The 14,023-nt window shown below is 37.6% G+C and overlaps 1 protein-coding gene and 1 pseudogene across 1 annotated transcript; one reads left to right on the top strand and one right to left on the bottom strand.

Moving 5' to 3' along the window:
* Positions 1 to 2,386: 2,386 nt before the first annotated feature.
* On the bottom strand, positions 2,387 to 4,329 carry LOC143036003 (uncharacterized). The gene is made up of 3 exons (XM_076203262.1): positions 4,318 to 4,329; positions 3,629 to 3,859; positions 2,387 to 2,758 (listed from the first exon to the last, which is right to left on the bottom strand). Exons 1-3 carry the CDS (start codon positions 4,327 to 4,329, stop codon positions 2,387 to 2,389), a joined length of 615 nt encoding a protein of 204 aa, XP_076059377.1.
* A 7,745-nt stretch (positions 4,330 to 12,074) lies between these two features.
* On the top strand, positions 12,075 to 14,023 carry LOC143036005 (uncharacterized; annotated as a pseudogene).

The raw sequence follows: 14,023 nt of genomic DNA on the forward strand, positions 1-14,023 counted from the left end.
CCAGGTCCATTTATAACCTACACGTTGTTGGAAGAAAGTTTTTATTATCCTCATTTTGTAGTTTTCTGCAAAATTGACTAACATCTCGCTTCTGTCATTTTGTTCACCTACTTCAAACTTCCCAGTGCATGACTCATCTCCCATTTTCTTCCCCACTTTAGCATTAAAGTCGCCTATTACCAACGTGTACCTACTTTTTTCTTAATCCATTACCTGACTTAAATCATCATAGAAGCACTCAATTTCATGGTCCGAACTCTGTCAAGTTGTTGCATAAACTTGAACTAATTTTTTAGTGTAGTTTTTACACAGCCTAATCACAATCCAAACTGCCCTGTCTGATAAACTACTGAACTTGACTACGTTACCAGTAACCTCTCGGATTATCAAGAATACTACGACACTAGATCTTCCTTTGTCCTTACCTCTATAGCAGCATAGGTGGTGATCATCTTGTAATTGTATCAGTTTTCTTCCGATTTTCGGACTTTACTTAGTCCTATGATGTCCCACTTGATGTTGTCCAGTTCTTCCATTAGACTCTCAAGCCTTTGGTTTTCTGAGAGAGTTCTTAAGTTGTAAGTATAGATCTTCATTTCCTTCATACTGTTTAATGTCCAAGACATGGATCTGGTTGGACAGTACACAGCATTTTAAAGATAGAATGCAATGAAATTTTAAATGATTTTTTTTTTTTTGTGACATGGAGTGCATTACAAGGTCCTTAATTACATAAAGTCTATAAAACCGCAATAAGTTGCATACATACCTACGAGTATGTCTTTGTATCCATTTATAAGAAAATCGCATTTCTTTTTTATGTTTTGTGATTGAAATCATGCAAATCCAATTGTTGTTAGAAAATGAAACAATAGAGAGAGATGTACTAAATATATGTGAGTTACATTCATCAACTGCCTTCATATCCTTCATCCAAGTTGCTATGGATTGAATCGATGAGAAGGGAGCAAAAACCACAACAACTCGGAAGCTTTCCTCTATGACAGGTCATGTGTGGTTATCTCCTACGTTCTAATCCCTGGCAAATGGACTTCAGTATGTCAAAGTACAGAGTGTTAAACGTATGTATACACAACCCAGCAATATGTACAGCTTAGATAATACCATACGAGAAAAAAAAAACGGAATATGGAAAAAAAAAAAAAATGGGACTGTTAGTGAGTCCTGACCTCAAATCTAGATAACAGTGCCATAGTCCCAGGAATAGGGGTAACAGGGCATTAGGAGCTATTACCAGGACAGTTACAAACAAAATACATTTATAGTTATCAAACTAGATACATCCTTGACTATGCGGGACAGTTTTGGTATCCGTATAATAGACTGGATTCTAATTCACTACGCAGGGCCTACCAGGAAGACAAACATTGGTTCAGCCGAAAAGTTTTTTTTTTTCCAGGAGAAAAAACGTGGCTAAGGGAATCCATTTCGGTTTGGTCGACTCACGAATTTAGGCACCAATTGGCCACAGTGAACGTGCTTTGACCGTACCTCACCTTTTGCCGGTGGATCGCTGCGTTTTGGTACATAGATTCGTTTGTAGTAGTAAATGAATGGAATAAACTTCCTGCAGAGGCAGTGTAATGTAGTTCAGTTCGAAGATTTAAGATTCGTTTAGATAAACACCTAAGCAAGATGCTGTAATGCCTACCATTATTTTTTCTATATTATTTATTTGTTTGCTATTATTTGTCTGTTTATCATTACATATTTTATTATTATCTAATATTCACCTGTTTGATTATTATTTACCTTTACCTAGTTATTCTATCATTATCTATATTGTTATTACTTTATCAATTTATCTATCTATTTTTATTATATTTTTTTCGCATCCGACCTAGATATGGACCAAAAGGTCTCCTGTCGGCATGTTCCTCCTTTATCTTAATAGAACGAGACTTGTGAGTTCCAATTGATCGTCGTCGTAGTGAAGTGAATCGTACCTTGTGGTTGCTTCCTTTCGGTATGCCAGAGAGAACAACTGTGAAACACAATGGATTGGCTAGTGAGGTTGTAAGGATTAGAGAAGGGCATGTATATTTCCACTATAGGAAGAAAAAATAGGACAAATATTAATAAAGTATGTTTAGAAAGATCAGTCTGCCAAATGTAATTGGAAGGACCAAAATAATATGACAGCCGATGGGGTGTACAACAGATTTGCTCTAGCGAACTATGGTGATTGAGTGCAGAGAGAGGGCCGTGGGTGCATTACAAGAAAATGAAAGGTATTTGTGTCATTATCATTTTATTGCAGAAAATACAGTACATTAACTTACAGACACTCGAATATTACGAATCGTTTGCCATATAATGGGTTACTTCGATACACATGAGCGTTTGAAGATGTTATTTGGTGTCACTATTTTCCTGAGGGAGCGCCATAATTTGTCTGTGGGTAAGGGGGAGGAGGAGGAGGAGGAGGAGGAGGAGGAGGAGGAGGAGGTGGAGGAGGTGGAGGAGGAGGTGGAGGAGGGGTGTATACAGGGGGAGGGGGACCATAGAGAACCGGAGGAGATTTGGTGACGGTTTTTGCTTCGCCCTCGTAGGTGACCACAACTATGAAGCCGGAGTCGCCTTCAACGCGGTAGGTGACCTTCTGGATGCGGCCATCGGGAAGGAGGACGTTGTAGGAACCCTCAGTGAGGTCTCCGTCGCGAGTCTCCTTTTGGTTGAAGTCGTTGCCGGAAGCGTCGTCCTTGACAGCCCATTCAAAGCTGTACTTCGGTGGTGGCTGCATGGGAAGTAATACGTCAGTGCTTATATGTATATGTATGTATGTATGTATGTATGTATGTATGTATGTATGTATGTATGTATGTATGTATGTATGTATGTATATATGTGTGTATGTATGTATGTATGTATGTATATATGTGTGTATGTATGTATGTATGTATGTATGGATGTATGAATGTATGTATTTCTGTGTGTATATATGTATATATGTATGTATGTATGTATGCATGTATGCATATAAGTAAGTATGTATGTATCTATGCATGATTGAATGTTTTATATACGCATGTTTGTATGTATATATGTATTTATACATATTTTTCTAGTATGTTTTATATATGTCTTACGTATGATATATTATATAGTTAGTGTATATGTATGCATTCATCCCTATATTTTATAGTTTATAATATTTATATAATATTATACAATATGCTATATAGCTTGGATATATGTATGAGTATATTTGTACATATATATGTATATATATATATATATATATATATATATATATATATATATATATATATATATATATATACGTATATATATATATACATGCATATACGTATATATATATATATATATACATATATATATATATATATATATATATACATATATATACATATATATACGTATATATATATATATATATATATATATATATATATATGTATATATATATATATATATATATATATATATATATGTAGGGGTGTTTGTGTTTGTATATATATATATATATATATATATATATATATATGTATATATATATATATATATATATATATATACATATACAAATATACGTATATGTATATACCTACACATATATATTGTAAAAATGCGATTACTATCTTACCGGTGGGGGTGGAGCTGGAGAACCGTAGGAAGGCGGTGAGGGAGTGTAGGGAGGCGGCGGTGGTGGAGGAGGTGGCGGTGGTGGTGGAGGAGGTGGACCTGGGGGAGTGTAGGGAGGTGGTGGTGGTGGAGGAGGCGGCGGTGGTGGAGGAGGTGGCGGGTGGACATGAGGGGGAGAGTAACCGGGGAAGTCTCCCAACGCCGTGGCGACAACGCTGAGCAGTATGAAGCTCTGTCACAAGAAGAGAAATACAAATTATACGAATATACAGAATTTTACGTCATCCAGAATAATGTGTTTTGGCTCATATCATCATGGCAAAGAGACCCAATACGGTTTGTAGTTAAAAGTGTTAAAATAATCGACATATGTGTATTATGAAATAAATAAGTAGTTGTTGGGATGGGCTTCAAATAATCAGATGAGCCGTTGTGGATTCTCGATCTCAGGAACTCTAGTGCAGGAATGCAGTTTGCTGCCATTTCACGACGCAGTCGAATATATTGATGTCCTTAATGCTGATAGTCATCAAAGAAATTCTCAGGCATTTTTATAAACACATTTCATAGCCTGCCGAAGTAAAGTTGTCAGAGAGACCAGAGTATTTCCGTCATCCGTATGGAAGTATTACTGTCAAGCGTAAAGAAGAGTTTCTGAAAACTGGGGTGACCAGGCGCCCCTGTATCTACCTTCAACGCCATGGCGTCTGTGGTCAGCCAAAAACTGATGCCTAGTCTAACCTGACTCGTGTATTTATACAGAGAAAGTGCCTTCACTTTTGTCTCCCCCCTCACTCTTACTCTCATTGATATCCAAAGTGGTAATGCACAAGAGCGTAATTTGCTTGAGTTTCACCCGAATAAAAGGAAGAGGTGTATAATCTAATGTATTAACTGCTTCGTAGGGAATGGGAGTGAGAGAGAAAGAGAAGGAAGGTGAGAGAGAGAGAAAAAATGAGATAGCGAGGTTTAGAGAGACAGAAAGAAGAGGGAAAGAGAGGGAGAAATACATATAAACATACTCATATCCACACGCACTCTCTCTGTCTGTCTGTCTCTCTCTCTCTCTCTCTCTCTCTCTCTCTCTCTCTCTCTCTCTCTCTCTCTCTCTCTCTCTCTCTCTCTCTCTCTCTCTCTCTCTCTCTCTCTCTCTCTCTCTCTCTCTCTCTCTCTCTCTCTCTCTCTCTCTCTCTCTCTCTCTCTCTCTCTCTCTCTCTCTCTCTCTCTCTCTCTCTCTCTCTCTCTCTCTCTCTCTCTCTCTCTCTCTCTCTCTCTCTCTCTCTCTCTCTCTCTCTCTCTCTCTCTTTCTCTCTCTCTCAAAGGATTACAAAGGCGGAGCATGCCGACAGGAGACCTTTTGATCCATATCTAGGTCAGATGCAAAAAAAAAAAAAAAGAAAGAAAAAAAATCATAATAATAAATTAAAACTATAGTAATGTAAAAATAACAAATAAAATACATAAATAAATGCATAGGTATAGTTGAATAACAAACAAAAAGGTAAATAGTAAATGATTATAAATTGACATATAACTAATAATAAATGAAAATCAGACAGACAAATTATAACAAAACAAAAACAAATAATATAACATAAATTATAATCATTACAGCATCTTACTTAGGTATTTATCTAAATGACTCTTAAAGCTTCGAACTGAGCTACATTGCACTACCTGTGCAGGAAGTTTATTCCATTCATTAACTACACGGTTGGCAAAGTTGTTTCTACCTACTTCCAAATTGAATCTATTTCCGGACAGTTTGAGACCATTGTTTCTTGTCTGATTCTCATTCAATGTGAAAATTTGGTCACTTTTGATGTTGTCAATTCCCTTTAAAATCTTAAAGACCTGTATCAAGTTACCTCTGAGTCTACGCTTTTTTAGGGAAAACAGATTCATGTGCTTAAGTCGATTTTCGTATGATTTATTTTTGATATTTGGAATCAGTTTTGTGGCTCGCCGTTGTACTTTTTCCAGTCTGTCAATGTCTTTAATGAGATTCGGTGACCATACGGAAACAGCATATTCCAAATGTGGACGAACTAACGATTTATATAGCTTGTTAATGAGTGATGGAGTTTTGAAATCAAAAGATCGCGCAATCAATCCCAGAATCTTATTTGCTTTCTCAGAGGCTGAAATACACTGCTTGGATGATTTGAGGTCGTTACTGATAATTACGCCGAGATCTTTTTCACTATCCACTTTTGTTAACGAATTTCCAAATAACTTGTAATCGTACTTACTGTTATTTTTACCTATGTGCATTACCTTGCATTTACATGTGTTAAATTTCATTAGCCACTTTTCAGACCATTGCTGTAATTGATCTAAATCTTCTTGAATATCTAATTGGTTTGAGTGATCATTTGCCACTCCGCACAGTTTTGTATCATCAGCAAATTTGGAAACAGTAGATTTTAGTCCATTGTCTATATCATTTATATATACTATGAATAGAAGTGGCCCAAGAACGGAACCCTTAGGAACTCCACTTGCAACATTTTTCCATCCAGAAGTTTTTCCATTTAAAACAACTCTCTGTTTTCGACCTTTCAACCAATTACTAGTCCAACCTAATAGGCTACCACTTATTCCATGCAAAGCTAATTTAGTAAGTAGTCTTTCGTGTGGGACGGTATCAAAAGCTTTTGCAAAGTCTAGATATATTAAATCTATATTGTTTCTTTTGTCATAATTCGAGATAACTGTGCTGTAGAATTCGAGTAAGTTAGTCACGCAAGAACGTTTCCGTCTGAAACCATGCTGGCTATCATTTATCAAACGGTTACTTTCTAAATGATATTCGATATCATCTCTGATGATAGTTTCCATTATTTTTCCTACGATCGAAGTCAAACTTATAGGCCTATAGTTATTTGGTTTCTTTTTGTCACCTTTTTTGAATATGGGAGTAACGTTAGCTAGCTTCCATTCTCTTGGGACATCTCCGAATATGATGGATTTCTTGAAAATAATTTCTAATGGAACAACAATCTCATTTTTCATTTCCTTTAAGATTCTTGGATGCCAACCGTCAGGCCCTGGTGTTTTATTAACTTTGAGTTTGTCTATACACCTTTTAATTGTTTCTTTTGTTATATTTACCGTAGTAAGTAAGTTTACCCCAGACTTTTCACAGGTTTCAGTTTGGAATTCACTTTGAGGTGTTTCGTTTACGAATACCGAGCTAAAATAATTGTTTAAGATATTACACATTCCTTCATTTGAATATTCAAGTTGACCGTCAGCAGATAATAGTGGACCAATGTGATTCCTAACAACCTTTTTATCTCTAATGTAACTATAGAATTCTTTGGGATTCTCTTTGGATTTATCAGCGATGTTCATTTCGTATTGTCGTTTTCTTTTTCTTATTGTCTTTTTTAAATCTCTCTGTATTGATACATAACTTTCATAGTCTCTCTCTCTCTCTCTCCCTCTCTTCCTCTCTCTGCCTCTCTCTCTCTCTCTCTCTCTCTCTTCCTCTCTCTGCCTCTCTCTCTCTCTCTCTCTCTCTTCCTCTCTCTGCCTCTCTCTCTCTCTGCCTCTCTCTCTCTCTCTCTCTCTCTCTCTCTCTCTCTCTCTCTCTCTCTCTCTCTCTCTCTCTCTCTCTCTCTCTCTCTCTCTCTCTCTCTCTCTCTCTCTCTCTCTCTCTCTCTCTCTCTCTCTCTCTCTCTCTCTCTCTCTCTCTCTCTCTCTCTCCCTCTCTCTCTCTCTCTCTCTCACACACACACACACACACACACACACACACACACACACACACACACACACACATACACACACACACACACACACACACACACACACACACAAACACACACACACACACACACACACACACACACACACACACACACACACACACACACACACACACACACACACACACACACACACACACACACACACACACACACACACACAAACACAAAATGTACGCATAAGAATATCTTAAATCAAATCAATACTTAAAAGTGCTTCAAATTTACTGGAAGGAAAACAAAAACTTTATTGAGTAAAAAAAAAGAAAAATCAAACTGACAAAAAATAATTTCGGAAGCGTGTAGTGATAGTGAAGCATCGAATATCATACAATATCATGACGGACAGATCGCTGATGCTCAACTTTTCAAGCACGTAATAATGTCGAGGCTTTGTTTGTACACGGAATATCTCGTATCCACAGAAGCCTAGCGAGGACACTCAGGAACATAAGAATATAAGAATGAAAGTAACTGCATGAAACCATGAGGCTTACACTACAAAGTTACATATCCCTTACCATCTGTCATTCCTATCCATAAAGTTATCTATTCTTCTCTTGAAGCAACCAATAGTTTTAGCACTCGTTATGTTGTTACTAAGTCTGTTGCATTCGGTAAGTACGCTGTTGGTAAACCAGTTCTTGCCTATTGGAGGCAGTAAGAAGTGTTTGTAGGAAGAGGATATGAGGTCGTTGTGTGGATGGTCCGTTGTAAAAGAAAAATAATTTTGTCAAGGAAAAAAGCCTCCTCACCGTCTCGGGACAGCTACACTCATGCCAGTAATGGTTAGATTCAGTACAGAGGAAAAAAACCTTAGACTATTGTAATAAGGATGTCAAAAACTATAGTTATTTAACACTTTTTTTCTTTATTCTATTTTATTTTTTTACTTCAGTCAGTTAATTCAGCTACCATGTGTGGAGAGCTAACAATCGTTAACCGTTTCTCTCTTACTACTTTCAGCCACTGACAGAAGGATAGACCCACTCTAATATAATTCTGACAACAGCCTAAAATTTCTTCCCAGACATTTCTTTTGGAGGGTCCGAGGACCGTTGCCAGCCAATGTGGTACCACGAGTTTCTAGTCAGTGAAAATTGAAGAAACAATTGTTATCATTATGATCAAGACAGAATGAGTTCCTAAAGTGCAGTGGTTCCCAATTTTTTTTTGTAGTCTATGGGCTCTTTACTTCCAGGTGTGTTCCTAACGCTCCCCCTCCCCCCAAATTACCCGCGCGTTCCTGCGGGTGATTTTAATTTTGATAGAATTTGTGGAGAAAAGTTACACGTATCAATATAGTTCAATGGAAAAGGTAACAAAAAGAAAATGTGAAAAAAAAAATCAGTTTGAGGAGGGAGACGCCCTTTGGAAATGAAGTAATCTGATCCAATTAGCCTAGGTTATGGTGAATATATATGGTTTGGGGGGAGTTCGCGAACAAACAGACAGACAGAGGGTACTACTTTATCATAGTAGATACAAATAAAAGATAGTTATTCAAGTACCTTGGGTTATAAGGTTTCAGAATATATATGGTTATAGGGGTCTATCTGCAAAAACCTAGGAGTTCGTGAATAATCCCTAACCTAACCATACCCACCTAACTTTAACCCATAACCCTTAACCCTAACCAAAATATTCTTTTTAGAAATGAAATATAGTTATCCAAGTACCTGGAGTGATAGGGTATCAGAATATATATGGTTATGGGGGTCTATCTCCAAAACCCCAGGAGTTCGTGAACAAACAATCAGACAGAGAGACAGACAAATGAAAGATAGTTATCCAAGTACCTTGAGTTATAAGGTTTCAGAATATATATGATTATAGGGGTCTATCTGCAAAAACCTAGGAGGAGTTCGTGAATAATCTTTAACCTAACCATTGTAGTGGATTGTTAACACTACATAGTGACCGGTACTCAGCCGTAAGAGAAGAATTGAAATAAACTTTTAACAGACTGGCCCGCCCGCGATGATATCAAATAACAATAATCAATATTTCAACATTCGCTTAATCATAGTAATTAGTCACAAAAATACTATGCACGTTAAGGGGACACAGTGTCGGTATACATATTACAAAGACTTTATACCAGTGGTTCCCAAACTTTTTTTTCCAGTTTTACAACTATACTTACTAATTTAACCTTAATCCTAATACCGGGTATCGCAATGTTTTCTTTATTTTATTTTATTTTATTTTTAATTTTTTTGTCACCCCTCCATTACCCCCGATTTTTTTTTTACCTCACCCCAAGGGGGTACTTCACCCACAGTTTGGGAACCACTGAGTTTATACGATGTATACCGGTTGATGCAGGATATGTTGAAAGAAAGAATATGTTCATAGTATTCCACTTCGGGCATGGAGCATCTCCTTCGCCTTTAGTTGAATGAAATTCCTAAAGCGGAGTGTGAAAACAACTGAATTAGGTAAGAATGACTAAAATATTTTTTCATATGTTTTCCTTATCTAAGATTAAATCCCTAAAACGAATTTAGAAAATTAATTAGTTTGTGAAATGCACACCACGAAGCAGTGTTTTTTTTTATTGCTACGGTCTCTCTCTCTCTCTCTCTCTCTCTCTCTCTCTCTCTCTCTCTCTCTCTCTCTCTCTCTCTATTTTGTACTTTTCCTACTATAACTTTACATTATTTTCTATCAGCTTTCAAATAAAAGTAAGGAAGAGGAAGCTGGTGATAGTTAAGGAAATGAAGAACGATAGAGCTGAATTTGTCATTCATAGGACGAAGGATGCGTTGTACGCCCTTGGCTCTTCGTGTCCCTGAGCACAGGAGATTGATTTGTCTACATGATGAGGATGCAGAGGAAATGGCACTAAAGAGATGAAGGAAGTAGTGAGGCACCAGCTGGAACAAGAGGAAAAGTGCCATCATGTACAGGAACTTATCCGAGATAGGCCTTAAAAAAAAAAAAAAAAAAAAAAAAAAAATTAAGATCTTTGATTTAAGATATTAAAGAAATAGTCTGACGACAGTCGAAATAAAAGGAAAAGTACCACTCTCTACGGATGGGCTGGATCTTGTGTGTAAACACAGAGATGAAGATGGAAAGGGAAGGAGACAGATGTAGGGACACAGATAAGGTATATAGATAGGGTATATGCCTATGGTCTTTTCTTCTTTATAAGGGGACACGCTCACAAAGACGACCCTACTCATCTACCCCCTTCGTTTCAGCATCTCGGTTGTAGAAGTCTACTCTATTTACATAACTGAATGAAATACATTACTAAAATAAAGCAGCATCAAGTAAATATAAATTCTTGACTCAAACACTGTTCAATTTCGAATAAATCGTACTTCCGAGCACCAATGAAAATAACTTTTGTAGAATTAGGCTACACTCCCGGATAACATCTTTGAGAAAAAGGTTTGGTCAGAATTACAGCTGAGTAATAGTCGAGCTCCAAGTAATCCGACTAGATATGAACACTAATGTGCGTCTGAATGCACAGGCACTCGTTGCCTACGTGCAAGGATATATCGAATAGTTTTATATACTAATGGGCTTGTCTGAATTCATATCAGCGACGGAGAAGCGGGGGGGGGGGAAGATGTGATACACACAAGTCACCCTAAACAGTATTACTTAGCTCAGGAAGAGAAAATTATTATGAACCAGTAGGAGTTCAAGAACATTCGGAGCCACTTGTCACCTTTACCCTAAGTATTCGGACAGCTAGGTTGAGTGGAATTCACAGGTAGCCTTTAGGGGTTGAGCCCGGATATATTAAGTTAATTATGTTAGTATTGTAAGCTCCACATAGATGGGGGTATTGTTGTTGTTGTTGTTGTTGTTGTTGTTGTTGTTGTTGTTGTTGTTGTTGTTGTTGCTGTTGTTGTTGTTGTTGTTGTTGTTGTTGTTGTCTTCTTCTTCTTCTTCTTCTTTTTCTTCTTCTTCTTCTTCTTCGTCATCTTCTTCTTATTTTTATTCTTTCTTCTTCTTCTCCTTCTTCATCTTCTCCTTCCTCTTCTTCTCCTTCTTCATCTTCTCTTTCTTCTTCTTCTTCTTTCTTCTTCTTCTTCTTCTTCTTCTTCCTCTTCTTCTTCTTCTTCTTCTTCTTCTTCTTCTTCTTCTTCTTCTTCTTCTTCTTCTTCTTCTTCTTCTTCTTCTTCTTCTTCTTCTTCTTCTTCAATTCACTGGTTTTTGACTTTCTAGTAAACACCAATACAATCTTCGATGCGGCTCTTTTAACTGCATGATATACAACGACCTTACAAGTCTTGGCCCTTTGGTAAGCATCAATACAATTTTGGAAAGCAAAAAACGCACGACAGCAGGGCAAGAATTATTCATAATTATAGAAGCTCTAGTGAAATATGGCTCATAATAACAATAACAACAACTCTTTCCCTATTTCCATCATATGAAGCCTGATGCTATGAGGCATTGTTCATTGAAAGATGTGAAACCCGATGATCCGAGTATATGATTATACATTATCGCAGTAGTTAGTTTGGCTGCATATATGCATACGTTGTTACCAACAGATCAACCCTTGGAAAAACCTAGAAAACAGCATAGCTCAAGCATAGATCACAAACAAATTCAAAACTAGATATAATGAAATGAGAGTAACAGACAGTACTCCACTAGCGTAGCTCATTTCCTGTATAGGGGAAGGTGGGGTAAGACGGACCCATGGGGTAAGACGGAACCCCCTTTTAAATTCAAAATTGGACTCTTAGATGTTCTTCACGTCGCCCAACAATGACGCTATGTTTCCCTTGCGCTTCAGAGGAAAATAAAAATATTATTTTATACAGTGCTGATGTTATATGCACAAAGTAAGACACTGCTTGTTTTATATTGAAATGATGATTATGATAATTTAGTACTTATGTTATATATGCCCATGAGTGTATGCATGATACATAGATGCCATAAATTGACATAGTAACATAGATACCTTGGTAAATATTTCGACCTTTGAATATTTACTAATGGGTTAAAATGGAACCTATGGATCTGCATGCCACCCATCTGGTTGTATGGAGATTTATATTTTTACTAAATGGTTTCAGCACGCTTTTTCTACCACACCAAGCCATTAAAGGATAATCCAGCAGTGTTGATTATTGATGGACATATAACCACACTAAAAATCTTGATGTGATAAATTTGCCAGGAACAACCACGTCACAATTCTCATTTTGCAACCACATTGTAGGCACCAAATGCAGCCACTGCGTGCTTCCTTCATGAAACTGCTGAATGCCTATTATGTGAAGGCTGTTGAAACATTTCTCAGAAGCAACCCTGGCAGGCAGGTGACCATCTACAAACTAAGTGCATTATTTGGAGAGGCCTATCTACAGACTGCTGTTCCAAATACAACCATCAATGGTTTTAGAACAACGGGAATTTTTCCACTGAACAGCTAGGTTTTTGGCAAAGCTGACTTCTTACTTGCCCAGGCAACAGAAGTTCCATTCACCGGTGTGCAGGAAGAGGAAGATCTGGACAACCCAGTTACCCTGCCTATCATGGCCTTGGAGAGTGAATCAGACTTGGAAAAAGCTCTTGAGCCGGAAAGCTCCCTTGTTGTGCCTCTGCCTGTAACGCCAAAGGTGCTTTAGAGCCTGTTCAAACCACATAGTTCTTTCGACCTCTTCACTTTCATTTCAATTCCCTTCGTCTCTATGTAATTAATGTTTCTTGAAGGGTGAATTCAAACGGAGGTATAGTTTTTCTTCTTTTCTTCACTAATTCTCTACAACGTATTTGTCTTATGTACACCAGAGGACTCCCCCTGGGATCCCCAATCCACTCACTAAGCCATTCTTGTCCCGACGTCACTACTTAATTCATCCAATAATCTTGACCGTTACAAACAAGTGCCTCCCATTAAGGGCGTAACTTTCTCCCATGTACCAATAAAATTTTTCTCCTCCTCCACCCTCCTCCAATCAGAAAGACTGTTACACCGTTTTAAGCAATACTGCTTACACAAACAATCTCAACATCGAAGCAGAATGACCTAGTTTACTTATTGTCACCTCAGCATTAAAATCTATACTCTAGCTGTTATTTATAAACTTTAGGCGGTGAGCGAGACTATGAAACTCCGCAACTCTTTCGCGGCTATTGTTTTCAAAACATCTAACTCGTAAAAAATTAAATTCTCGCCATCTACCTCTCTATCTACCTACTTATCTACCAACCTCTTACAGTTCACCTGAGGACATAATTCCTTTGCTAAAGGTGAACACAGCTAGGAGAAAGAAGAGAGCCAGGCCCCAAGGGCAAGCTCTAGTTTTGACAGCATCCCCATACAAGGTAGAGTTAGAGGCAGCAATTCAAAAGAAAAAAGAAAAAGACCTTGCTCTAACACAAAAACGACAAGAGAGAGAATAAAAGAAGAAAAGGAAACTAGCAATGACAGCACCAAACAAACACCCTCACAAAAAGATGACAAAACAGATAAAAGGAAATTAAGAGAAAGCTGGACCATCCTGGGCTCAACACAGTGATAGTGACAGTGAAGATGGAGACTCAACTCAGTACTTGTGCTGCAATGACACATTCGGTAATTCTGAGAGAGGGGAAGGGTGGGTTTGTTGTGCTAATTGCAAAAGCTGGGCTCATGA

The sequence above is a fragment of the Oratosquilla oratoria genome, chromosome 20, assembly GCF_046742065.1.
Source record: "Oratosquilla oratoria isolate Oo_2021 chromosome 20, ASM4674206v1, whole genome shotgun sequence".
Lineage (NCBI taxonomy): Eukaryota > Metazoa > Arthropoda > Malacostraca > Stomatopoda > Squillidae > Oratosquilla > Oratosquilla oratoria.

Excerpts from the sequence above, each read along its gene's own strand:
- LOC143036003 (XM_076203262.1), bottom strand. Across the intron at positions 2,759-3,628 it reads CTCCAGCTCCACCCCCACCG|CCACCACCGAAGTACAGCTT; the intron begins GTAAGATAGTAA and ends CTTCCCATGCAG.